Source organism: Lepisma saccharinum, chromosome 6 (genome assembly GCF_977018435.1).
Source record: "Lepisma saccharinum chromosome 6, izLepSacc3.1, whole genome shotgun sequence".
Classification (NCBI taxonomy): domain Eukaryota; kingdom Metazoa; phylum Arthropoda; class Insecta; order Zygentoma; family Lepismatidae; genus Lepisma; species Lepisma saccharinum.
In genome coordinates, this window is record NC_139234.1 from 18532285 (window position 1) to 18557784 (window position 25500).

The 25500-nt window shown below is 38.6% G+C and overlaps 1 protein-coding gene across 1 annotated transcript in view; it reads left to right on the forward strand.

Annotated features, from left to right (window-relative positions):
- The window catches only part of CARPA (Carbonic anhydrase-related protein A), a 428457-nt gene that overhangs the window by 178235 nt on the left and 224722 nt on the right, over positions 1 to 25500 (forward strand). The window contains exon 3 of the mRNA XM_083124589.1: positions 11785 to 11921. Within this exon, the coding sequence (XP_082980715.1) occupies positions 11785 to 11921 (137 nt within the window). The remainder of the gene's footprint in view (positions 1 to 11784; positions 11922 to 25500) is intronic.

Here is a 25500-nt window from a genome sequence, read left to right on the forward strand (position 1 = left end):
GTCAGCGGAAGTTTTATAGGTTTTAATTAGATGACAGTGACTAGGAATCAAGTCAGCTGAAGTTTTATAGATTCGAATTGGATGACAATGACTAGGAATCATGTCAGCGGAAGTTCTATAGATTTTAGTTGGATTACAGTGAGTAGGAATCAAGTCAGCGAAAGTTTTATAGATTCGAATTGGATGACAATGACTAGGAATCATGTCAGTGGAAGTTCTATAGATTTTAGTTGGATGACAGTGAGTATAAACCAAGTCAGTGAAAGTTTCAAAGATTCTAATTGAATGGTAGTGAGTAAGAACCAAGACAGCGGAAGTCTCATAGACTATAATTGAATGACAGTGAGTAGGAATCAAGTCAGAGGAAGTTTCATAGATTCGAATTGGATGACAATGACTAGGAATCACGTCAGCGGAAGTTTTATAGATTTTAATTGGATGACATTGACTAGGAATAAAGTCAGCGGAAGTTTTATAGATTTTAGTTGGATGACAGTGAGTAGGAACCAAGTCAGCGGGAGTCTCATAGATTAGAATTGGATGGCATTGAGTAGGAATCAATTCAGAGGAAGTTTTATAGATTCGAATTGGATGACAATGACTAGGAATCATGTCAGTGGAAGTTCTATAGATTTTAGTTGGATGACAGTGAGTATAAACCAAGTCAGTGAAAGTTTCAAAGATTCTAATTGAATGGTAGTGAGTTAGAACCAAGACAGCGGAAGTCTCGTAGACTATAATTGAATGATAGTGAGTAGGAATCAAGTCAGCGAAAGTTTTATAGATTCGAATTGGATGACAATGACTAGGAATCATGTCAGTGGAAGTTCTATAGATTTTAGTTGGATGACAGTGAGTATAAACCAAGTCAGTGAAAGTTTCAAAGATTCTAATTGAATGGTAGTGAGTAAGAACCAAGACAGCGGAAGTCTCATAGACTATAATTGAATGACAGTGAGTAGGAATCAAGTCAGAGGAAGTTTCATAGATTCGAATTGGATGACAATGACTAGGAATCACGTCAGCGGAAGTTTTATAGATTTTAATTGGATGACATTGACTAGGAATAAAGTCAGCGGAAGTTTTATAGATTTTAGTTGGATGACAGTGAGTAGGAACCAAGTCAGCGGGAGTCTCATAGATTAGAATTGGATGGCATTGAGTAGGAATCAATTCAGAGGAAGTTTTATAGATTCGAATTGGATGACAATGACTAGGAATCATGTCAGTGGAAGTTCTATAGATTTTAGTTGGATGACAGTGAGTATAAACCAAGTCAGTGAAAGTTTCAAAGATTCTAATTGAATGGTAGTGAGTTAGAACCAAGACAGCGGAAGTCTCGTAGACTATAATTGAATGATAGTGAGTAGGAATCAAGTCAGCGAAAGTTTTATAGATTCGAATTGGATGACAATGACTAGGAATCATGTCAGTGGAAGTTCTATAGATTTTAGTTGGATGACAGTGAGTATAAACCAAGTCAGTGAAAGTTTCAAAGATTCTAATTGAATGGTAGTGAGTAAGAACCAAGACAGCGGAAGTCTCATAGACTATAATTGAATGACAGTGAGTAGGAATCAAGTCAGAGGAAGTTTCATAGATTCGAATTGGATGACAATGACTAGGAATCACGTCAGCGGAAGTTTTATAGATTTTAATTGGATGACATTGACTAGGAATAAAGTCAGCGGAAGTTTTATAGATTTTAGTTGGATGACAGTGAGTAGGAACCAAGTCAGCGGGAGTCTCATAGATTAGAATTGGATGGCATTGAGTAGGAATCAATTCAGAGGAAGTTTTATAGATTCGAATTGGATGACAATGACTAGGAATCATGTCAGTGGAAGTTCTATAGATTTTAGTTGGATGACAGTGAGTATAAACCAAGTCAGTGAAAGTTTCAAAGATTCTAATTGAATGGTAGTGAGTTAGAACCAAGACAGCGGAAGTCTCGTAGACTATAATTGAATGATAGTGAGTAGGAATCAAGTCAGCGAAAGTTTTATAGATTCGAATTGGATGACAATGACTAGGAATCATGTCAGTGGAAGTTCTATAGATTTTAGTTGGATGACAGTGAGTATAAACCAAGTCAGTGAAAGTTTCAAAGATTCTAATTGAATGGTAGTGAGTAAGAACCAAGACAGCGGAAGTCTCATAGACTATAATTGAATGACAGTGAGTAGGAATCAAGTCAGAGGAAGTTTCATAGATTCGAATTGGATGACAATGACTAGGAATCACGTCAGCGGAAGTTTTATAGATTTTAATTGGATGACATTGACTAGGAATAAAGTCAGCGGAAGTTTTATAGATTTTAGTTGGATGACAGTGAGTAGGAACCAAGTCAGCGGGAGTCTCATAGATTAGAATTGGATGGCATTGAGTAGGAATCAATTCAGAGGAAGTTTTATAGATTCGAATTGGATGACAATGACTAGGAATCATGTCAGTGGAAGTTCTATAGATTTTAGTTGGATGACAGTGAGTATAAACCAAGTCAGTGAAAGTTTCAAAGATTCTAATTGAATGGTAGTGAGTAAGAACCAAGACAGCGGAAGTCTCGTAGACTATAATTGAATGATAGTGAGTAGGAATCAAGTCAGCGAAAGTTTTATAGATTCGAATTGGATGACAATGACTAGGAATCATGTCAGTGGAAGTTCTATAGATTTTAGTTGGATGACAGTGAGTATAAACCAAGTCAGTGAAAGTTTCAAAGATTCTAATTGAATGGTAGTGAGTAAGAACCAAGACAGCGGAAGTCTCATAGACTATAATTGAATGACAGTGAGTAGGAATCAAGTCAGAGGAAGTTTCATAGATTCGAATTGGATGACAATGACTAGGAATCACGTCAGCGGAAGTTTTATAGATTTTAATTGGATGACATTGACTAGGAATAAAGTCAGCGGAAGTTTTATAGATTTTAGTTGGATGACAGTGAGTAGGAACCAAGTCAGCGGGAGTCTCATAGATTAGAATTGGATGGCATTGAGTAGGAATCAATTCAGAGGAAGTTTTATAGATTCGAATTGGATGACAATGACTAGGAATCATGTCAGTGGAAGTTCTATAGATTTTAGTTGGATGACAGTGAGTATAAACCAAGTCAGTGAAAGTTTCAAAGATTCTAATTGAATGGTAGTGAGTTAGAACCAAGACAGCGGAAGTCTCGTAGACTATAATTGAATGACACTGAGTAGGAATCAAGTCAGAGGAAGTTTCATAGATTTGAATTGGATGACAATGACTAGGAATCATGTCAGTGGAAGTTCTATAGATTTTAGTTGGATGACAGTGAGTATAAACCAAGTCAGTGAAAGTTTCAAAGATTCTAATTGAATGGTAGTGAGTAAGAACCAAGACAGCGGATGTCTCATAGACTATAATTGAATGACAGTGAGTAGGAATCAAGTCAGAGGAAGTTTTATAGATTCGAATTGGAAGACAATGACTAGGAATCATGTCAGTGGAAGTTCTATAGATTTTAGTTGGATGACAGTGAGTATAAACCAAGTCAGTGAAAGTTTCAAAGATTCTAATTGAATGGTAGTGAGTAAGAACCAAGACAGCGGAAGTCTCGTAGACTATAATTGAATGATAGTGAGTAGGAATCAATTCAGAGGAAGTTTTATAGATTCGAATTGGATGACAATGACTAGGAATCATGTCAGTGGAAGTTCTATAGATTTTAGTTGGATGACAGTGAGTATAAACCAAGTCAGTGAAAGTTTCAAAGATTCTAATTGAATGGTAGTGAGTAAGAACCAAGACAGCGGAAGTCTCATAGACTATAATTGAATGACAGTGAGTAGGAATCAAGTCAGAGGAAGTTTCATAGATTCGAATTGGATGACAATGACTAGGAATCACGTCAGCGGAAGTTTTATAGATTTTAATTGGATGACATTGACTAGGAATAAAGTCAGCGGAAGTTTTATAGATTTTAGTTGGATGACAGTGAGTAGGAACCAAGTCAGCGGGAGTCTCATAGATTAGAATTGGATGGCATTGAGTAGGAACCAAGTAAGCGTAAGTTTCATATACTTGTTATATAATATGACTCTGTTATGTATAGAGTGACGAGTTACTTTTTAAGAATTCATTTATTCACCATGTAAAGTAACAGTGGGAAATTCTGTAATGTTGATTGGTATTCGTGACTTACAGATTCCATAATGTTAAGACTTCCTTTGGATATGCCGAAACGCCCAACACCTCCACTGAGAACCTTGCAGACCGAAGAACATCTCCCACGCGCTTTCTTCCTCCCATGCTTTCAGAACATAAGCATAAAGTTAGAGGCAACAAGGCAAGAACTGCCCAAAATTCCTCGAGGACATCGTTCAATCCCGGAATTCCTTTTCCCGTCCTTTGGAAAAAAAGAGGCGAGAGGCCGCCGAAAGAGGGGGCAGGGGGAATCGATATTGCTTATGAATCTTTTCCATTCTTCGTTGCACTCCAGAGTTTCGGGCTGTGACTCATCCTCGGGGGTTGTTTCCTAGGCGACAGAATGGCAACTCGTATCTGGAGAATGGAGGCATCGGCCCCGTGGCGCCAGGAGATACATATCGCACTGCGTCCTCGAGAGACCAAAAGGACCTCCAATCCACTCAACATTCAGACTTCTCAGGCCTGTATATCTTAGAGACGAACAGAAGAACATAAATAGAAAGCATGGACATTCCTCTTCTAGTCAGAACAAACACTCCAACAAACCGAAAATGGGCCACTTGCAAATGTGGAAGCTACTGACGCAAATGCAAGCGTTGTTCAAATGCAAATACGGCCATATGTTGTCTTTGTTCACAGGGAAATGCAGTTTCCGTTAAACGGTACAATTGAATATATTTCTCATAAATTACATTTTAATTTTAAACGAAGTGTAATAAATTTTAACAATCTCTTGTCTTTTAAATGTTACCAACTCACACAATTTATGATAAGTACATTTATATGTTCAGATAAATCGGGACTTGACCCACGGTTCAAAGTGGAATCTGAACCAATCTGCAATGCGCCTCCACCGAGAATCCAACCGGGACTCCTTGATCACAAGGTTACTGCGATAGCCACTACACTACACGAAAGACCAAATTATACGTTATAATTAGGAGGATTTTTGTCAACTTGCATCTTGCCTTTTATCACGGCAAAGAGTTTAATGTTTCAAATTCGTTTGATATTATTTCGAGAGTCTCACAGTGCATTTTTACAGCGCCTGTAAATGCCAAAGTTCCTGTTTAATACTTATAACCCATAATTTCGTCCAAAAATACGTTTTTTGGTTTCTTGTTGCTTATTTTCGCTTTCATTCACTATCTCGACCCTGTCTACAGTACAATATTGATGGTTATATATTTTGATCTGTGTGTGTTTTTTGTCAATTTTATCTAACCACAATTCATGATCATCGGAACGATTAGTTTATAGTTAGATCCGAACCACTTCTGCCTCCACTGGGTATCGAACCCGGGACCCCTTGATTACAAGGCGACGACGTTACCACTACGCCATCGGGGAGGCCCGATTAGCAAGAATGTAACAGAAAAGCGAACAATATTAAAAAAGGCAAAATCAATTCAATAAGTTTGCAAGTAACAAAATTAATAACGAATTCATTTTTACTACCATTTTAGTGCTTTTTCCATTTTGTAGTGCCTCCTTCAATGCTTATGTTAATATTTTTTGGTACTAGTGCCTGTAAATCAACACCCTAGTTATAATATTTATATATAACCACACAATCCTAAAAGAAAAGGATAACATATGTAAATGCATATAATACAGAGAAATGTGTTCCTCTTTGCGAACAATATTTCTTTTACACTCTGCGGTTGGACTAGCTAAGTTGAGCTGCCTAAGGTATGGGTAGCCATACTTGCAAAGCCCTTCATTTCACCCTCAGTGGGTCGACAGAGTCAACATCATCTCTAGTTTCTAGTACTTCATCTTGAGTCAGCAGTCGATCGTGATTCTAGAAAAACCCGGAATCGACAAGGAAATGCAATCAGTGGATCCTGCGTGGGGATATCGCTCAAAGTTCTCACACTGTATAACGTTGAGGGCAGGATGACGATCTAAGGATCAATCTCCATTACCATGAAACTACCGTAAAAATTACCGTGACCGTTCTTTTTTTAAGTATTTACCGTTTGATTGACTTTCTTTACTTTAGTTTGCTTTCCTGTAACTTTTGGCTAATCGCGCAGATGATATTGGAATGTGATAAGATGTACATTTGATGATAGGAATTATTACGGACACACATGGACAAGATACCACAACACGAACCGCACAGAAGCTTATACTGGCTGTCAGTCCAAACGCCATACAGAAATTTCAGTAATTGGGACATTCCAGCGTTACGTGTGTGACATTTCATTTCACACACAAAATGTAAGGTTCTAGACATTGATTGATTGATTGACTTTCATTATTTTACTTCGCATTTTGTGCCACTTTTGGCTAATTCGCGAAGATGTGGATGAGTGACTATATGATGAAATTCATGAATGGACACTCAGAAACATCCATGCCCAGGCCAGGATTCGAACGCGGGACCCGGTTCTAGACATGAGATTGGGTTAAAATATTCATAACAAACTGATTTCACAGAATTATGAAATACTTTGTGGTGTCTGATAATAAACAAGAAGGAATTTGAGTATGATAACAGCCTGAATACATGAAAAGCATTAACGAAAATGCATTAATTATGTGAGATGTGCTACAGACGCTAATAATTTTCGTTGGTGAAATATGCAAATTATATGCATTAACAAACATTCAAACCTTAATTTAATTAAGACACTAATCATTTTCAGATTTCATTTTGTTATTTGCATAGAATAGGACCACTTTTCGTGGAATGCCCCAATTGCTGTTAACTACGTAGTATGGGGTGACCCTAGACACTTAGATGTCAACCTCCCATTCACGTTATATAAATTTCGTTGCAAGAACGGTCATATATACAGCACTAGTAGGTAAACCTTATTGATGTTGCCTTATTCAACGTCATTTACCTATATCGTAAGGTAAACAATGACGGGATTAATGGCAAAGGTCAATGTAATCAAAGGAACTGTATATGAACTTCTGCAAATACAAGGGTAACAGTTTCATACATCGGAGACACATTTCTTCATTTTTAAAGAAGAAACTACTTACGGAAATGAGTTTCTCTGAGGTTTCCAACGTTAGTCGATGTATTTTCTTTCATCGTGGAATCCCACCGACGCACAATTGCCATTGCTTTCCTACGTGAACCGGATGCTCCATACGTTGGATGACGTAACCCCCTGTCAGTGTTTCCAACCTCTTTTATTCTTTAACTATGCTTGCCTAACCTAACCAAACCTAACCTAACCTTATCGGAATGGTTCGTGCGGCTATCCGTGAATGGTTCGTGGGGCTATTCGTCAGCTACACGTGCATAATGTACAATGACGAACACGATAGTAGGTATTTTTCGGTGAAGAAGGTTGGAAACACTGATATTCGAAAACAAAAGAAGCGATATCATTCACAAAGTAAGCGATATCGCACCGTTACGTGCGATCGGTAGCACTTAGAAAAATGCGTTATTTTTGTAGAAAAAGTGTTTGTTTTCGTGTAAAAAGCATAATGGCACCTTGGACTATGTTCCGCAATACACAATTGGTAAGTACGAACCATGCGAATCACAAAATATCCGATTTTAATGTGTCTCCGATCTATGAAACTGGTACCAATACAAGTATATCATTTGAACACCATGTTCGATTTATTGAAAATTGCTGATCGCCCTCAATCAGGAAGTCTGACCGATGTGTTTGAATCGAGACCTCAGTCTATCACGAGAAATTGCACCGAAATGAGGCCGGATGAGATTATAGTCTGTCTCATCCCAGTTTGCGAAAGATGAAGATTGTCTTGGCTCGAGTTGCCAAGATAAAATTCGATGGACTGATAACCTTACAAAATAATAGCAAAACGAGCCAGAATTATCTTGATCAGTGTTGTGACGTTATTTCTAAATCCTTTAGTTACAATAAAACACCCATTAATTACGCACCAATTAATAATATCACTTTCCAATTCATTTCAGTTGCCCATCTTGTACACTGTACAATAATACTAAATCTATAAATATAAGCACTGAATTAACAAAATTAATACAAACCTTTCCAGATTCTAACAGATTTTCCCCCAGAATCGAGAATTCATCTCTCATTTTCAGGTATGCACATCCAGGTAGTCCCAATAACTGACAAATTATGTTGATTGGACGATTAACGAAATTCTATTGTAGAACTATTACTGAGTACACAATACATGTACTAACTACAACACTCTTGTTAAACACTGAAATTGCATATTTTCTAATTATTAAACATTAACTCTAAAAGGTGAATTTCTGTAATAGTACGTAATAACAACCAAATAAGATTATGTAAATCCAGCAAATACCACTTTATTGCAATATGAAATATCTCAATTTACGATCTAACTGTATATCGAAGCAAAACAGTCGAGAGTTCTTATAAAATTCCTTAAAACGCCACTCTATTTTGTATGCAATGTAATACAGAGATAATTTTTAAAATTTTTATTTTAGAAATACTCTTTAAAAATTACGCTTCTATTTGTGCTTCTCATCTTTAAAAAAAAGGTGGGCGTGAATCTCTACTTCGCTTTACTTTGGAAACATCAATATTGCATCAGCAATTGAAACTAACCCCCCCCCTTTCAATTCTGGGAGTATGTTTTCCCACCGTTGTTTTTCAACCGTCTCCCCCTCTCTTCACCGTCCGATCGATTTTCCGTAGGAGTCCAACTATGAATTGTCGACTATTACACACTCCCAATAAACTATGAATAGCGATTTCCTGTCACTGCCTGGTGCACCTATGGGGGGGGGGGATTGCGTACAATGCGCCTTTGTGCCACCTGGCGATGCTGGATCATTGTGCTGCGGGGAATCCGACAGTTTAACATTGCTACCGCGAGGGAGGGATGGGGGGTGGTTTCCGTGTCAAATCAAAAGCGCTAGAGACGACCGACCGTGAGGGATGCTCTAAATTACCCCCGGACGACACTCTCCCCTGTTTATCTGGACGAGCTCCAGGAGCGAGATTTTCGGCGGTTTCGAACTGGTCCGAAGTTGTCATCATCACTATTTGATCAGATGGGATTATCAATTTACCTGACAGGAAGGCTAATTAGCAGCAAATGCGGGAGTTTTTAGCAAGCGTGCCGTGCAGGCCAGAACGACATTTGGACGACAACAGAAACAGACCGAGAACGAGAACTTTGCAAAATGGAGACGAGACCAAGACTCGTTCGAGACTTTGATACAGTACTGAAAAATATCCTTAGACCAAATTTGCTTTACTATGGGTCTTGTTCAGACGTACCAAGCTTATATCTACCTAAATTTATAGAAAACCATTATTTTGTTAATAGTAATTGCAAGCATAATCCATCAGTGGCAAAGTGTGAACATGTGTCGTGCAGTTGCATACATTTTAAGGATAGAATACTGTTTTTCGAAGTTTGCAATAAAAAAATACGAAATCAGGAAAAGTTATTTGCCTTAATGACCTGTATGCGCCGTGAAAATGAGTGTGGTGACACCCTGTATATGATCTTTATACTACATTTTTCGAGATTAGAGACGAGACCGAGACATCCAAGTCTCGTCTCGCTTCGACACCATCCCTCTCAATATACTGTATATATTCATGAACACTCTTTGTCAGATATTCTGGTCCATCCCTGTGTGTGTGTGTGTATATATACAGGTTGTTACTAAAGTTCGTTTCCAACGCTTAGGAGGTGATTCTACAAGTGAAAATAAACACAAAAGTTCATGTGACGAAATGCCGAAAACGGCACCCGGATCTCGTTGCACGCATTAATGTCGCCGCAGCGACGATAGCAGGCACCACGGGGTTGTTTGCTCGCACTAGACAATCGTTGATTCGGCGTTGTCATCTTTGCGTGGAAGTTAATGGCAGACAGTTTGAACATCGTCTGTGATGTGGTTTCTTCGGCACCTCCACTCTGCACACAGTGAACATGTCTACACATATGCAACTAGCGCAGCACCACCACCATCTTTGTTTTTCTACGTAATGGTGATGTCCACTACGGATATTCGCTTTCTTCTTAGTTGTCAGTCTCCACATATCACTTTCCGTGGATAACACATCTCGCTAAATCCTTCCCTACCCCCATGACTTCAACAGACCAATTCGCTTCCTTTGGGGAATCCCTTGCGCATCAACTTCACACATCTGCCATGTGTTTTTTTGAATGGAGCATGTCGTATTTCTTTGTTGAAGTCCTTCGCCGCGGTTATATGGTTGGCCGTTGTGCCACTATTTCCTTGTAAACATTATTTCCACACTTTTTCCCACTTCAATAACTCCGAATGGGTGCCGTTTTCGGCATTTCGTCACATGAACTTTTGTGTTTATTTTCACTTGTAGAATCACCTCCTAAGCGTTGGAAACGAACTTTAGTAACACCCACCCTATTATATATATATATATATATATAGCTTTACTGTAACTTACTCCGACATACCAGTACATGCGAAATTAACTTTTTTCCTTGGGGATCGAGGGATGCGGGAGATTATGCCGACCATTGTTAGGTTCAGAAACCTACTCTCTCTTTCAAGTAAATATATGCATATAATTTTTATTATTATACTTGTATCTGATCATTTCTGTGCTCGACAATAAGTAACAACAAAACTATTATTATTATTAGCAGTGATAGTGCTGGTAGTCGTATTAATATTACCTATAACAAAATATTATAACTTAGTAAATATTATCACTGTTTATTCTGAATCTTGTATTTTTCAAGAATTGTAGGTGTATTGGTCACTGTTGGTAAAGAAAAACAACTGTTTTTATGAAACTGAAGTTTAAATTAACAGTTACTGTAACTTTTGTATTTGAATTCACCAACTCTGTCTATCTGTGCAAGAATTTTATAAGATAATGATGAATTGAGAAGCTTTGCAAAGATGTACATTGTCTAGTCTTATTTACTTCTTGCATTGAATATTAATAGATTACTCTCTTCTAAACAAGAATGACAAATAGTGAAACTGTTGCTGGGTATAAACAGCACACATGCAGTGTCAGACTCTTGTCACACTCTTTTACTGAATAATGTGGAACATCGATAACATCAATAAATACGTACGCTAGAATTATTGCTGACGTGTTCTTGTGAAATTAAGATGTTTCAATTACATTTATTTCTATAAGACACTACTCATAGTACATTATTAATTTTTAGTCTATGCCCACGGCTATGCTTCAATTTTATAGAATGTTAGGTGTGATCTGGAGTTCACAAATTTATTTAACCTAATTCTAAAAGCGTACAACTGGCAACTGCCCTTTTCGAGTGCACAGTAAAACCGTCTTTTATAACATAGTACAAATAGAGAAAGTTTTAAAAATACTAATGAAAGACAAGAGACTGTAAAGTGAGCTACAGCATAATATCATGAACTGTCACAAAGAGGTATCCTAATTACTTATTAACTTAATATTACACTCCGTTTAGTGTGGGGTTTTGTAAGGGTACTTTGGATTGAGGCTAACGATTTTCTTAGTTCAAATTTGGAAATATACTTTAGTAGGAAGAGTAAACGAGTCTAATTTCATCTTCAACAAATTTGAATATGAATGGGAGTTGATACATCATCAATGACCATTCGTGCAATTTGTTTTACATCATCAATTAACAAAATCAATTTCTTTCCTGCAGGACCCAGATTCTGGGGATTGATAAACCCCGAGTGGAGCCTTTGCAACAAGGGTCGTCGACAATCGCCTATAAATGTGGATCCTACAAAGCTCTTGTTCGATCCTCTCCTAAGGCATATCCACGTCGACAAGCACAAGGTAGGTCCTGATTTCTTTACATACTCTAAGTTCTGACGTGTCTTTCTGAGTCAAGATTACTACGTCACATTAATCTGCCCAATCACCTTGCGTGCTAGGGTTATGAAAAACTCCTTATAATTATGGCTGCAATGACTCTTCTCAGGACGTGATGACAAAAATGAAAATCCTTCAAGATTTCTTAAGACCTTATCACTATTAATTCAAACACTCAGTAATAGCAATGTCATTATACTCATCCGTGGCACTAGCACAATCTCAATACAATGATCTTTTAAAATTTTTCTCTTTCATAAACTTAGCATCTTCTCGTATCTCTCAATCTTAATCTTTGAAATCACCACCTGTTGCACTTGAATACTGTCCCAACAATAGATCTACCTCGTTGCTAGATGATGTATATTTCTAGAAACTTCTGGAAACCGTCTCGTCTCGTGGGCAACACTAATTCTCATTTCTAGATCAGGGAGCAGAAGAAAGTTACGAGGTAAGAACCCCTAATGTAAGCCAGAATTTACCGTATGGCAAATTTCAACATTCTCTACCACTAGTCAGTGTGGAGAATATTGAAAAACTGCAAAACTTTTAGAAAATGAACGCTACATTGTAACGTGTGTTCATAGATTGATATGTTCTCTAACAAAAAGAGAAAACTGTCGTCGAATTTTTAACCCAAAACGAGCGAAAGGAGCATGAGCGATGCAATCAGCTGCTTGCCTTGCATTTCTGCCTTCAATTTACCAGTTGACCGCGGTCTTTCTCTTCTTGGTAAGACTACACTGGAACGTAGTAACACCCAGCCTCGCTTCGACTTGCTACTAAGTCTGATGTTTTACTTAAGCGTTATCCGTAAATAATTCGTATGTGTAACATTTTCCACACAAGCAAGGGTTTACGTACGTTGAGTTTTGTATGTCTCTGCTCTTCTATCATTGTCTCAACATATAATTCTTATTAAACTATTATTATTTATTTGTACTTTCAACATTACATATTACTATTAAATACTTAGTGTCAGTGGTGGCTCAGTCGGTAACGCGTCTGACTACCATGCTAAAGGTCTCGGGTTCGATCCCCGGCCGGTTCAAATCCGGGAACTCTTCTAACGGTGGAAGCGGTCCCGGCGCCCACCCAGCGTCGAATAACATGGGTACCTGGGGGAAACCCTGGGGGGTAAAGGCGGTCAGGGGCGTGATGTTGATCACATCACCCCCACTCACGACCGGATCAAGAAAGTGTGGGGCGTTACCCCCACACCTCCTATACGCCTTCATGGCGTGGTGCTATGCACAGGGGAACATTTTACCTTTTTTTATACTTAGTGTCAGATGCGAAGACATTATCGAAATCATTAGTCTCATACCCAGATTTATGCACAGATAGGATATTCGGGACTGGACCTACAGTTTGAAGTGGGATTGGAACCACCATATGCCTCCACCGCATATCGAACCCGGAACTCTTTGAATTAGGTCAAGGCGACGACGTTAACACTACTCCATCGGGCATTCTCTAGAAATGGTTATATCACGTATTGCTGGTCTACATTGATCTCATAATGGTATTCGAATAATTTAATTAAGAAGGTTTCAATATGCGGTCCGTGCGGCACGCGTGAAGAATAAAATACAACTTTATAGGATGCTCGTAAGAATCTTTGGTTTGTAGGAAGACCAGGAGAAATTTGGAACTACAATGTTTGATCTGAAGGAAGTTGCAAAGTCATTGTCAAGATTTCATTGGCTGTAGGCTGTAAAAATAAACGTCGAAGTGACACAGGCAGTAGTCCCAGGAGTCCGACACCACACTTTGTCCATAGTTTAACGGAAGTGGTTTGAAAATGCATTAGATAAATTGTCGTAATCAACACCATTCTAATTAAAAATTGACCAACATTCGGTTTGAACCTACTGAGACTATAATCTGTGTTGCTTTTAACACAAGTAATTTTTCAGTGTGCCTACGATAAGGAAAAATAAGCCTATGTTGCTGGGACAATAAATCTCATGGTTTAGGAATGCCAGAGCGTTAGTTATCTTGGGGATTAGCAGTCCCTCCTAATATATTCCAAACCTGCGTATTGTCGCATCATGTAAGCATTCTTGTTTGTTCCCATTTGTCGTGTTTATTGGAGAAACAACATTTAGCTAAACCACTCGTTGCGAGACAACACGTGAACAGTAATTGTAATGAATATACGAAATAAATGTTATTTTCTAATGCAGACTTTTAAATTCGTGAAGCTAAGAATTAAATTGTCTTTTTTAGCCCGTGCGTTATTTCTTAGTTACCTTCTCGCCAAATCGAATTTGGAAAGTTCACGGCTTCCTCCCAGGAGATAAATTCTTCAGGGGAAGAAAATTATACGGAGACGGAGAAATGCAGAAGGACGGAAAATAATTTCCGGTTTCCTTTTTTTATAAGATCTCGTTGCTGAATTGAAGAATGGGGGACTTGGAAGTAAATTGTTATTATTACGAATCCTGGAATCGAGATTAAGTAGCATTTTCAGATTTTCTATTTGAGGAATCTTCGAGAAACGATGCCGTTACTTTTAGATATCAATTTCAACATTTACAGTTCTTTTTCAATCAAATCCGACCGTAGGAGTAACGCTTCGTACCGGCAGAATGTACGTACATTGTTTCTTTCTACAAATTTACGTTTTCTTGATGAATTTGCAGATTTTTCTTTCTTAGTAGTAATCAAATCCCTTCTTTGTCCGAATAGTTTCACAGTATTATCTGCATTGAAATATAAATACGTACATGACCGTTGAGTTGTCGACCTTCGAACTCCGAAGTTTTCGCCTTTCATCCCGAACTGGTTATCGGTGTTATTTAAAGGTGTCCTTTTATCAATTTCATCTAGTCAACACTTACCCCTATCGTCTCGATTAGTCAAACATGGCATAGAAGCGACGCTAAATAACAAAAGTATAAGGAATTCGGAACTTACAAACTTTAGAAACATTGCATTACATCTCGTAACTTCCCAGATTGTACGAACTATATATATTCGCAAAACAATTCCAAATAAAATATCGAAGTTAGCTGTAAGTCCACTTTATGTGCAGATAGGCTACTCCGGACTGAAACTACTGCTTAAAGTGGGATCCGAAGCACGAAGTTCCTCCACCGGGACTCGATCACAAGACTCTTTGATTACAAAGTGACATCCTTACCAATACACCATCAGGATGGCCCATAAAAATCAAGATATGACAAGAGGGGAATCATTTGGAAATATCGATTTCACAGAAATTTCTGTATTTTATAAAAGTGCATTGGTTAATCGTCCAAGTCACAAGAAAGGAACCTCAACAGATCACAAATAATCTAGAAAATGTGAAGACATTACCAAGGAAACACAATGCATCCCATAAGTCAAGGAGAAGCATGGAATGCCAAAACTACAAAGTAGTGAATCTTCGAAAATGCCAAAACCCCAGGAACTTCAAAAATCATAGAAAATATCCGGACGAATACAGAGACCTCAGAACCTTCGAAATATTATACAAAAGAGACTACAAAGGTTTGAAACCTGAGAACAATTACATGCATATCATGGTTTCTACTGGTTCAGAAACTTACTGCAAAATAATCTATCTAATTTATCCTAATCTTTAGAATAAGGATGAATAAGATGACAGGAGAAAGGTAATTGAATGGCACTGCTCTATTCAAGATTCGAACTCAGAGCTTATATATGGCTTTGCACCGTACTACACTAACAACTACACCACGGAGACCGGCAGTTTTGTATATATACTAGTAAAAATCACCTGACCACACTTAGTTTAGTATTGTAGTAAATACTATAGTTTTTCGATTTTTTCTTGCAATATATTGAAGATTTCAGAGCACACTAAGTTGTACTATACGATATTTATATTCCCTGTGAGAATACAATGTAGATTTCTTAAACATGTGCTAAATGTTCGAAGAGGTAGGGGAACATGTTCGTTGCTTAGGAAGATGGGAAAAATGTTCGAGAGGAAGTTGAAAATATAATGAGGTGCTATTAAATACCGGGCAAAACTAATGACTATGGAGAGGAAGCCAAAGCAAAAAAAATATTTATTAGGTTTCGGGTTGATTTGGGAAGAGGGATATGAGGGAAGAATTGATATGCAGGTGATAGGGGACATACGTAGCAGACTGGAAGACATTAGAAAATAGAAAATTGTGATGTAATGAGGCGAGAAAATATCATTTATATCAGCAGCAATATGGACTGAGAATGGGGAAGGAGATACTATGTGGACTTTTGTGCTGATTTTTATGTGCAAAACACATATAATCAAGATTGGCCTGGCTCAGACTGTGGGGATGGACACAATTTAAATTTAAAAGTGGAGAACGGCAGCGCAGAAATTTCATATTCTGCTTCAGTGAAAAGGAACAACATATTGAAAATCATTGCGAAGAGGAAATGATCGATGGGGAAAGAGACGTAAATATGTAATCTGGGAGATTTCTTGCATTACATATGAACAAGGAGGGCAAAGAAGTGGAGAGGGGAGAACGGAAATGAGTGATTTAAAACTTCTGAGAACGAATATCTAATAAACTAGTGATAATTGTGAAGCAAGGAAAGCAAAATACAGTAGTTGCGAACTCGTAAGGAACGAAGAGCAGAGAAAACCAAAGAGAAAGAGAGTTGTAGTAAAATATACTATATCTTTCAAGGCTCATACTTGAAATATATTCTACGTATTTCTACGTTACTTTCAAGTAATAGACTTACAGAACATTAATAGGCTCTTCAGTAACATTTTCGCTGACCATATTGTAAAAAACTGGAACAATTTTTCTTATTTTCCGTAATATGGAGTTGAAACATGGTGAACGAGGATAAGGAATACACTAGTGTCAGAAAACATGGGATGGGGAGACAGTTTTGCATCATATTGATTTTCAAGTATCAATTTTTGCCTAATGTTTTATGTTCAAAAACTCCATTCGTCCGAAGAGAAATTTTATACGCGTCATAGGTCAACGATTTATCATTTTCATACTCAACGTACCGAATGCAATAAAACAGACCAAGTATCTACCAGAATTATTGTTTACAAGAGCGTAGAATACATGGATATCCGTGACGTAAACTCATTTTCCCATATATTTTTCTCACGGACGCTGGAACATGTGTTGTTTTCCATACATTAGATTATTTTATGAACATTAGGGGAATGTATATAATTCCCATACCTAATAATTATGTTCTACGTTGATGATAATCTCATAAAAAATTATTATAAGACTGAATTGTTCTCATTTCTTCGGAAAAGACAACACATTTTGATTATTACGTGTGACTTTTAGATGCATTAATCCAAGTCAACTGCTATCTTAAAGCTAAGGCCTGGATTTTTATGAAGCCAAAACATGTGAAATATGTGCATAAATATGTAGAATGAATCACTGAAATATGTTTTAAAAAATGCAAGTATAATAAATATGTAAACATATTTTTATTTTTCTTCGAAAAGTTTTCCATATCTTCGAGTATATTTCTCGGAAATTCCGTTTAGGTCACTGCCTGAAAGGCTCACCGGCAGTCACTCTTCCAGAATCATTTGGGGCCTCCCCCATGGCGTAGTGGTAATGTTGTCGGCTTGTAATTACGAGGTCTATGCTTCAATATCCGGTGGAGGCACATAGTGGTTCAAATCCCACATAAAACTGTAGATCCAGTCCCGATTAGTCTTTCTGTGCATAAAGTAGACTTACTCAAACAATCAAACAGACTCTTCCAGAATCATATGGGATTCTATGAGAAACAACAAAGAAAGTACACACAGAAACTTGATTATTGAGGTATTTTTCATAGCTTTGAAACAATATTAAGTGAAGGTAAGGTGACTGGTTGTTTTAAACAGATAAAAATTACCCAATTTTAGAGAGCTTATATTTTGAGTGGTTTTGGTTTTCAAAATATTCATTAGCATTGCTGAATGTAAAATAGAGAAATGGCAAAAATGCTGCATTTCATGTAAAAATATGAACTATAAACGGAAAATATGGAACATACCTCAAAACGTGTAAAAACATTTTACATGAAATTCATATCATACCTAATATTGTAATTCGCTGACACTTGCATTTTTTCTTGGCTACATACGAATAAAAATATGACCGTTTTCACAGAAGTCTAGCTCATAATACTGTCCTCAAGTGTCTTATAAATAATTCCTAAAGAACAACTGCAATGGAGCACACTCATGATTTATTTAGAATTGATTAGAACCAAGTATCAATGGCTTCATAGAATATCATAATAACCATTAAACCACGGAAGCAATGCCCCAAAGCCAATGAAAATGAATAGGTTTATTCCAGTTGACCTTAATTTGTACATAAATAGGATAAATAACATTGAAATGTGTCTCGTCACGAAACTTGTTCTAAATTTCCTTCATCAAGAGAAAATGGCTCTACATTTGTAGAAATATTGACGCCTAGAAATGTTTTTGAATTTATCCTGATGTGTTCTACAAACACATCTAATTTCGTCTTATCTGTCATTTCTCTCTAGTTCGTACATTAATTGTCAGTATGTTAGATTTATAAAATTCATCATATGCAACAGCTTGCACTTCTGGCGTGCTCTCTGGGACTGAAGTGTGAGTACCAGCGTGAAAGTACCTAATTTGCAACAGGCACATGGCAACTAATTTCCTTGCATAGCTTGTTCTTCTGGCGTGCTCTCCGAGACTGAAGTATGAGTGTCAGAGTGAAAGTACCTCTCTTGCAACATGCACATGGCAACTAACTTCCTTGCATAGCTTATACTTCTGGCGTTCTCTCTGAGACTGAAGTGTGAGTGCCAGCGTGAAAGTACCTACCTCTCTTGCAACAGGCACGTGGCAACTAACTACCTTGCATAGCTTGTTCTTCTGGCGTGCTCTCTGGGACTGAAGTGTGAGTGCCAGCGTGAAAGTACCTATCTCTCTTGCAACAGGCACATGGCAACTAACTTCCTTGTATAGCTTGTACTTCTGGCGTGCTTTCTGAGACTGAAGTGTGAGTGCCAGCGTGAAAGTACCTACCTCTCTTGCAACAGGCATATGGCAACTAACTTCCTTGCATACCTTGTTCTTCTGGCGTGCTCTCTGGGACTGAAGTGTGAGTGCCAGCGTGAAAGTACCTACCTCTCTTGCAACAGGCACATGGCAACTAACTTCCTTGCATAGCTTATACTTCTGGCGTGCGCTCTGAGACTGAAGTGTGAGTGCCAGCGTGAAAGTACCTCTCTTGCAACAGGCACATGGCAACTAACTACCTTGTATAGCTTGTACTTCTGGCGTGCTTTCTGAGACTGAAGTGTGAGTGTCAGCGTGAAAGTACCTCTCTTGCAACAGGCACATGGCAACTAAATTCCTTGCATAGCTTATACTTCTGGCGTTCTCTCTGAGACTGAAGTGTGAGTGCCAGCGTGAAAGCACCTCTCTTGCAACAGGCACATGGCAACTAACTTCCTTGCATAGCTTGTACTTCTAGCGTGCGCTCTGGGACTGAAGTGTGAGTGCCAGCGTGAAAGTACCTACCTCTCTTGCAACAGGCACATGGCAACTAACTACCTTGCATAGCTTGTTCTTCTGGCGTGCTCTCTGAGACTGAAGTTGAGTGCCAGCGTGAAAGTACCCCTCTTGCAACAGGCACATGGCAACTAACTTCCTTGCATAGCTTGTTCTTCTGGCGTGCTCTCTGAGACTGAAGTGTGAGTGCCAGCGTGAAAGTACCTCTCTTGCAACAGGCACATGACAACTAATTTCCTTGCATAGCTTATACTTCTGGCGTTCTCTGTGAGACTGAAGTGTGAGTGCCAGCGTGAAAGTACCTACCTCTCTTGCACAAGGACATGACAACTAACTTCCTTGCATAGCTTGTTCTTCTGGCGTGCTCTCTGGGACTGAAGTGTGAGTGCCAGCGTGAAAGTACCTACCTCTCTTGCAACAGGCACATGGCAACTAACTTCCTTGCATAGCTTGTTCTTCTGGCTTGCTCTCTGGGACTGAAGTGTGAGTGCCAGCGTGAAAGTACCTACATCTCTTGCAACAGGCACATGGCAACTAACTTCCTTGTATAGCTTGTACTTCTGGCGTGCTATCTGAAACTGAAGTTGAGTGCCAGCGTGAAAGTACCCCTCTTGCAACAGGCACATGGCAACTAACTTCCTTGCATAGCTTGTTCTTCTGGCTTGCTCTCTGGAACTGATGTGTGAGTGCCAGCTTGAAAGTGCCTCTCTAGCAACAGGCACTTGGCAACTAACTTCCTTGCATAGCTTTTACTTCTGGCTTATTTTCTAGGAATGTGTAAGAGTCATAGTGAAGGTTCCTCTTTTGCAAGAGAATGCAGAATATACTTCATTGTTCCCTTCTTGACACGTGACATGAAGAGTGAAATGCGGTAAGGGGTAACAAGTTTCGCGCTATGAAGCCCACCAATGTTGCTTCGCGTTCCTCGTCCCATCCCTCTCGCTGACAAGAAGTAATCTTAACTCGACTTCGAATCGGACACAGCCGTGTTACACATCATCATTTGCTGCAAGGGGCTGGCCGTACCTGTAATGTTGTTTTAAGTGTTCACAATATTCTTCTCGAATGTCCCGTTATAATTTCCTCAGACAGGGTTTAAGCTTCCCATTGATTTATCATTCATGTTGGCTGATGATGACAGTGTCACCAAATATTTTTACCTTTTTGAAAGATGCTTATCTTTTACACTTTTTCTGAGGAAGTGTTAGACTATCCTTACCTTTCTTAACGTGATGATGGTCCTGTGCAGGTCTCTTTACAACTTCTATTACTAGTCTTGTCATGGGGCTCTTCACTTCCCTTTTTTAAATTTTAATGTAAATGTTTTAGTTATGGTCATTTTTCCCGTATACTTAGAAGGGTGCGAGATGGCCATACGCGCCAAGCTCCCCAAAACTTTAATCGATCAATCAATCGTGTTTTTTTTGTACTCTCTGCGACTGAATGTGTAAATGTCTCTTTGCCAACAGGCAACAAGCTTCAGACAATATTTCGGCAAAGCTTCTTTCCGTGAGTACCACGAACAATCTAACTTCCTCGAAGTGTCTCTTATGCAACAGGCAGGTGAGGATAGACTCCTGGTGTTTATCAGATGCTGGAACCGGGATTGGAAAGATCTTCGTTCAAGTGCCTCTCTTGCTACAGACGACGACAACCTACTTGTGGGTTGTTTCTGGGTACTTCCCGGGTGTTTTCGGTTATCTGAGAAACGGTTCCTCCCCGATAATCGACCTCTGTGGCAGAGTGGTGAGCTACGACGCCTAGGGTCACGGGCTCAAATCCACGTCCAGACATGTTTGTTTTTGTTCATCTGTCCTGAATGAAAATGAGAATTGAGAATAATTGATGCGTTTGATGTGTGGGGAAGGCTGTTGCTTACGCCGGTTGAGGCACATTCCGCAGTGATTTGGATCCTACCTTATACTGTAGGTCCAGTCCCGATTAGCCTATCTCTGCATAAAGTGAACTTGGAACAAGAATTCAACTCAATCCTCTGAGAAAAGCTATATTTTCTCAGCGTACAGAGCATCACTGGCAGGACTGAAATTTAGTGTAGTTTTTGTCTTACGTCGATTAAAGAATGTTTCATTGATTGACGTCTTGGTTTATTTACTTCGCTTTTCTGCTACTTTTGGCTAATCGCGAAAGGGGCGAGTGATGATATGATGACATTTATAAAGGTATACTTACAAAGAACATTCATGCCCAGACCGGGATTCGATTTGGTTTGGTTGGTTTATTTTACGGCGCATTTCTGCGACTTTTGGTTCATTGCAAAGATGGTGATGTGCCGATATGATGAAATTGATAAAGGGACATCCATTCCCAGGCCGGTAATCGAACACGGGACACATGCCGTCATTTAAAGAATGACAGCACTCTGTACCAGTATTTATATATAGAGAGAGATTTTGTACATTTATGTATAATAATTTTAAAATGTATCATGTCTATTATGAATACAGTGACTTAAGTAAAAAACTTAAATTATATAACCTTGAATGTAGAATAAATATGTTGTCATCAGTTTGTAGAAAATATCTTAGCAGGTGTAATAGATAGTAAAACAAATCTGGAAAAAATATTTGTGAAAGTGCCTCATTATAACATCAGAAGACATCATAATGCAATTGCAACTACAGTCTTGGAATCCAACACTTGGATGGACAAATTGGTAACGCTAGTGGGGGTAAATGTCCCAATAGTTAACCTTACTCTGTAAAATAGTTTTATGCATGTATGTTAAATACACGGTGTTGTATAAAGGTGTAAATCTGTTCACAACACTTAAATAAATACATTTCAATTCAATATATCAAGGTGTGTGTGTATATATATATATATATAGTTAAATATTGATAAATTGTAATTTTATCACGACTTCTTGGTCTTATGGGACGCCCTCCCCGATGGTAACGTTGCCTCCTTATAACCAAGAGGTCCCGGGTTCGATGCCCGGTGCCCGGTGGAGGCACATAGTGGTCCGGATTCCACTTTAAACTGTAGGTCCAGTCCCATTTAGCCTATCTGTGCATAAAAGTGGACTTAAAAACAAAATTCAAATCTTATGGGACGTCTCTCCCTGAACCTGACGTGTTTATTTTTAACTGTTCGGCACGAAACACGCTCCTTGTTTCAAACTGAAGGAAACAAAAGAGAAACTATTCCGAAAAAGATGGGATCTGAAAAAAAAGAAAGGGTTGCTCAGGCGGGGAAGGGGAGGAGGGATGGAACGTCACTCAGCCTGAACAATAGTTTCCACAAGGCGCAAGTGGTTTCTCAGAGGAGACTTTTACGGCGGAAGTTAGGTTTCGTGACCAAAGAAGTTACAGGGACGTTTCCGGCTTCGAGCTTTAACACAGTTCCAGCTAATGCCACACATGCACGCACGCGGAGGGAACCACGCAATCTGAAATACAAAGTGGACGACGACGTCGGAATAAGGGCGAGAGGGATTTGTAGTCGGCGGGGGTTTCCTTCCGACGACCCTGAGGAGCGGATCTGCGTTAAAGGTGAGCGTCGCGCTTCCACAAGGGAATCCCCCTTTTGGCCTGCTTTTGAATATTTTATCACGGATAAACCTCAAATGGACTAACAAAGGGCCGGTACAACACCAGTATCGAAGTACAAGGTTGTAATTATCATTTACAATGTATAGAACATCAAATTGCCATGAGTTTAGACTTCCCTTAGGTGACAATCTTTTAGGGACTTATTAGAGCAGAAGTCTGTTCTTTCAATTGCTTGTTATCAAGAAGTTTATATTGGATGTGCTTGTTTGGAACTTAAGAATGGTCGAATCATTACCATCTCTTTATGGACTAAAATGGACATATTTTTTGAATTAAAGTAAGGTGGAGCAAGTCTGAACATTTTGTGTTCAATCTTGCCTTATTCAGTTATAAATATTGATGAATGCATGAAAAACTTAGCTGACCTCCATCGTGTAGTGGTTAGCACAGCGCACTACGATGCCAGGTGCCCCGGGTTCGAATCCCGGCCTGGGCATAAATGTTCTTTGTGAGTGTTTATTCATCAGTTTTATCATATCATCACTCATCCCCATCTTCGCGATTACCGAAAGTGGCAGAAAAGCAAAGTAAAATAAACCAAGTCAATCAATCAATTTAAAACTTAGGACATGTTGCACTAACCTTTGTAAACATACAGTAAATTTGTGATAACCCAGTAAACATGATTTGTGCAAAAAGAAGAAGAAGAAAATGTGACTATGCAAATACATAGTCTTACCCTATGAGCGAGATAATTGATTGATTTAGTTTATTTTACTTCGCGTTTTGTGCCTCTTGGATAATTTTCGAAGATGGGGATGATTGATGAAATGATGAAATTGATGAATGGACATTCACAAACAACCAAGTCCGAGCGGGATTCGAACCCGGGACTCTTGGCGTCGCAGCGCGATGTGATAACGGTTTTTTTTTTTGTTTTTTTTTAAGGAATACCCCTATTCGGCAATATCCCCCGTCATTCACACATTCGTACACTTTCACACATGTCATTTTTCACTGTATTCACATTGTTTCTCATTATTCAGACGAACACAAAGATCCAAGCCCGAGCGGGATTCGAACCCCTAGCGTTGCATCGCGATGAGCTAACCACTCGGCCACAGGGTCCGACTATGAGCGGGATAAGTATGCGCATATTCATACATCATCTTTGTAAACACACACAGAAACATAAGAAACAAAAAAAAAAAACATGAAAAGGCTAAAATATAAATCACAAAGAAAGTTCTTCTTTCATACAAGATGAAATTTTTCGGACATAACGTTAAGCAGGCATATTCCCTATAGAAACAAAGTTTTGTGAAAATTTTGTCCAATTTTTATAAATAATATGTAACTCATTTCCTAAAATTGGAATAGTACAATGGAACATGAATTAATTAGTTGAAGAATACCTTCGTAGGACAAGACCGCATGCCGAAACATAACATGTAATATGCTGTTGAGTATTTACTCGTACACAACGCCTTGGTAACGAATGCGCAGATGTACTCAGAATTAAAGGAGCTGCCTATCTGATTTAACATCGCAGTATAGTTTCTACAGTGAAGACATTCTAAGCAACCTTAGCAGCATAATAAATAACGAACACCTAAATAGTTTTCTCTCTTGCCTCTCTCAACTCAATGTGCCTTTACTTACATACACGGCTAAGTAGTGGTGGAGCAGTGGTGCCAAATGTGAATGATAATCACTACAGAAATACGGTGAGCAGTCTTATCCGAAGCGCAATATTACCCTATCCTCCTCTAAACAAATATATGCAAAAAGGATTTCCCAATAAATTGTATACACATTATGAATAATTATAAACACAATGTTTATTATAACTTTCATCATTTAATTAAATTGGACAAATTTATATTTTAAAATCTATCGCAGGTGTTTGCATGTCCTGGAACTGATGTTTTTATTTAATGATTTTTTCGTCTTATTTTCCATGGCGAAGTTAAGGCTGTGGGACACTTCTCTCTCTTTTTCTCACTGTCTCTCTCTTCCCTTTTTCTCTCCCTCTATCTCCCCCCCTCTCACTCTCTCGCTATTCTTCATCATAGACACATTTATAAAGCTTCTATCCGATTTTCTTCACTTTTCTCGAAGCGTCCAGGTTTCTGTACCATAAAACAATACACTACATACAAAACACCTCATTAGTATATTGCTTAATTCTTTGTTCAAATGTTCACAAAACACTTTTTCTATTAAAGGCTTCCTCACTTTGACTTCCTGACTGCAGTTCATGTCACAGTGTTATTCATTATGGGATATTGTTTTTATTTTTTTCTCTTTCTCTCTCCTGAACACATTCGGAATTGAACATTTCCAATCCCAGTCTCGTTAGAAGAGACTGAAAATTGTAATCAATTCCCAGTTTCGTAATGAAAGAGTTCCTTGCAGGTGTGGAAAACGAGCAACGTTTTTGTTTCGCGGGACAGCAATTACTTCTGTCTGCTCAAGGAGGGAGGGGGGGAGGGCTGGCAGCTCATTACGGATGACAACTTTC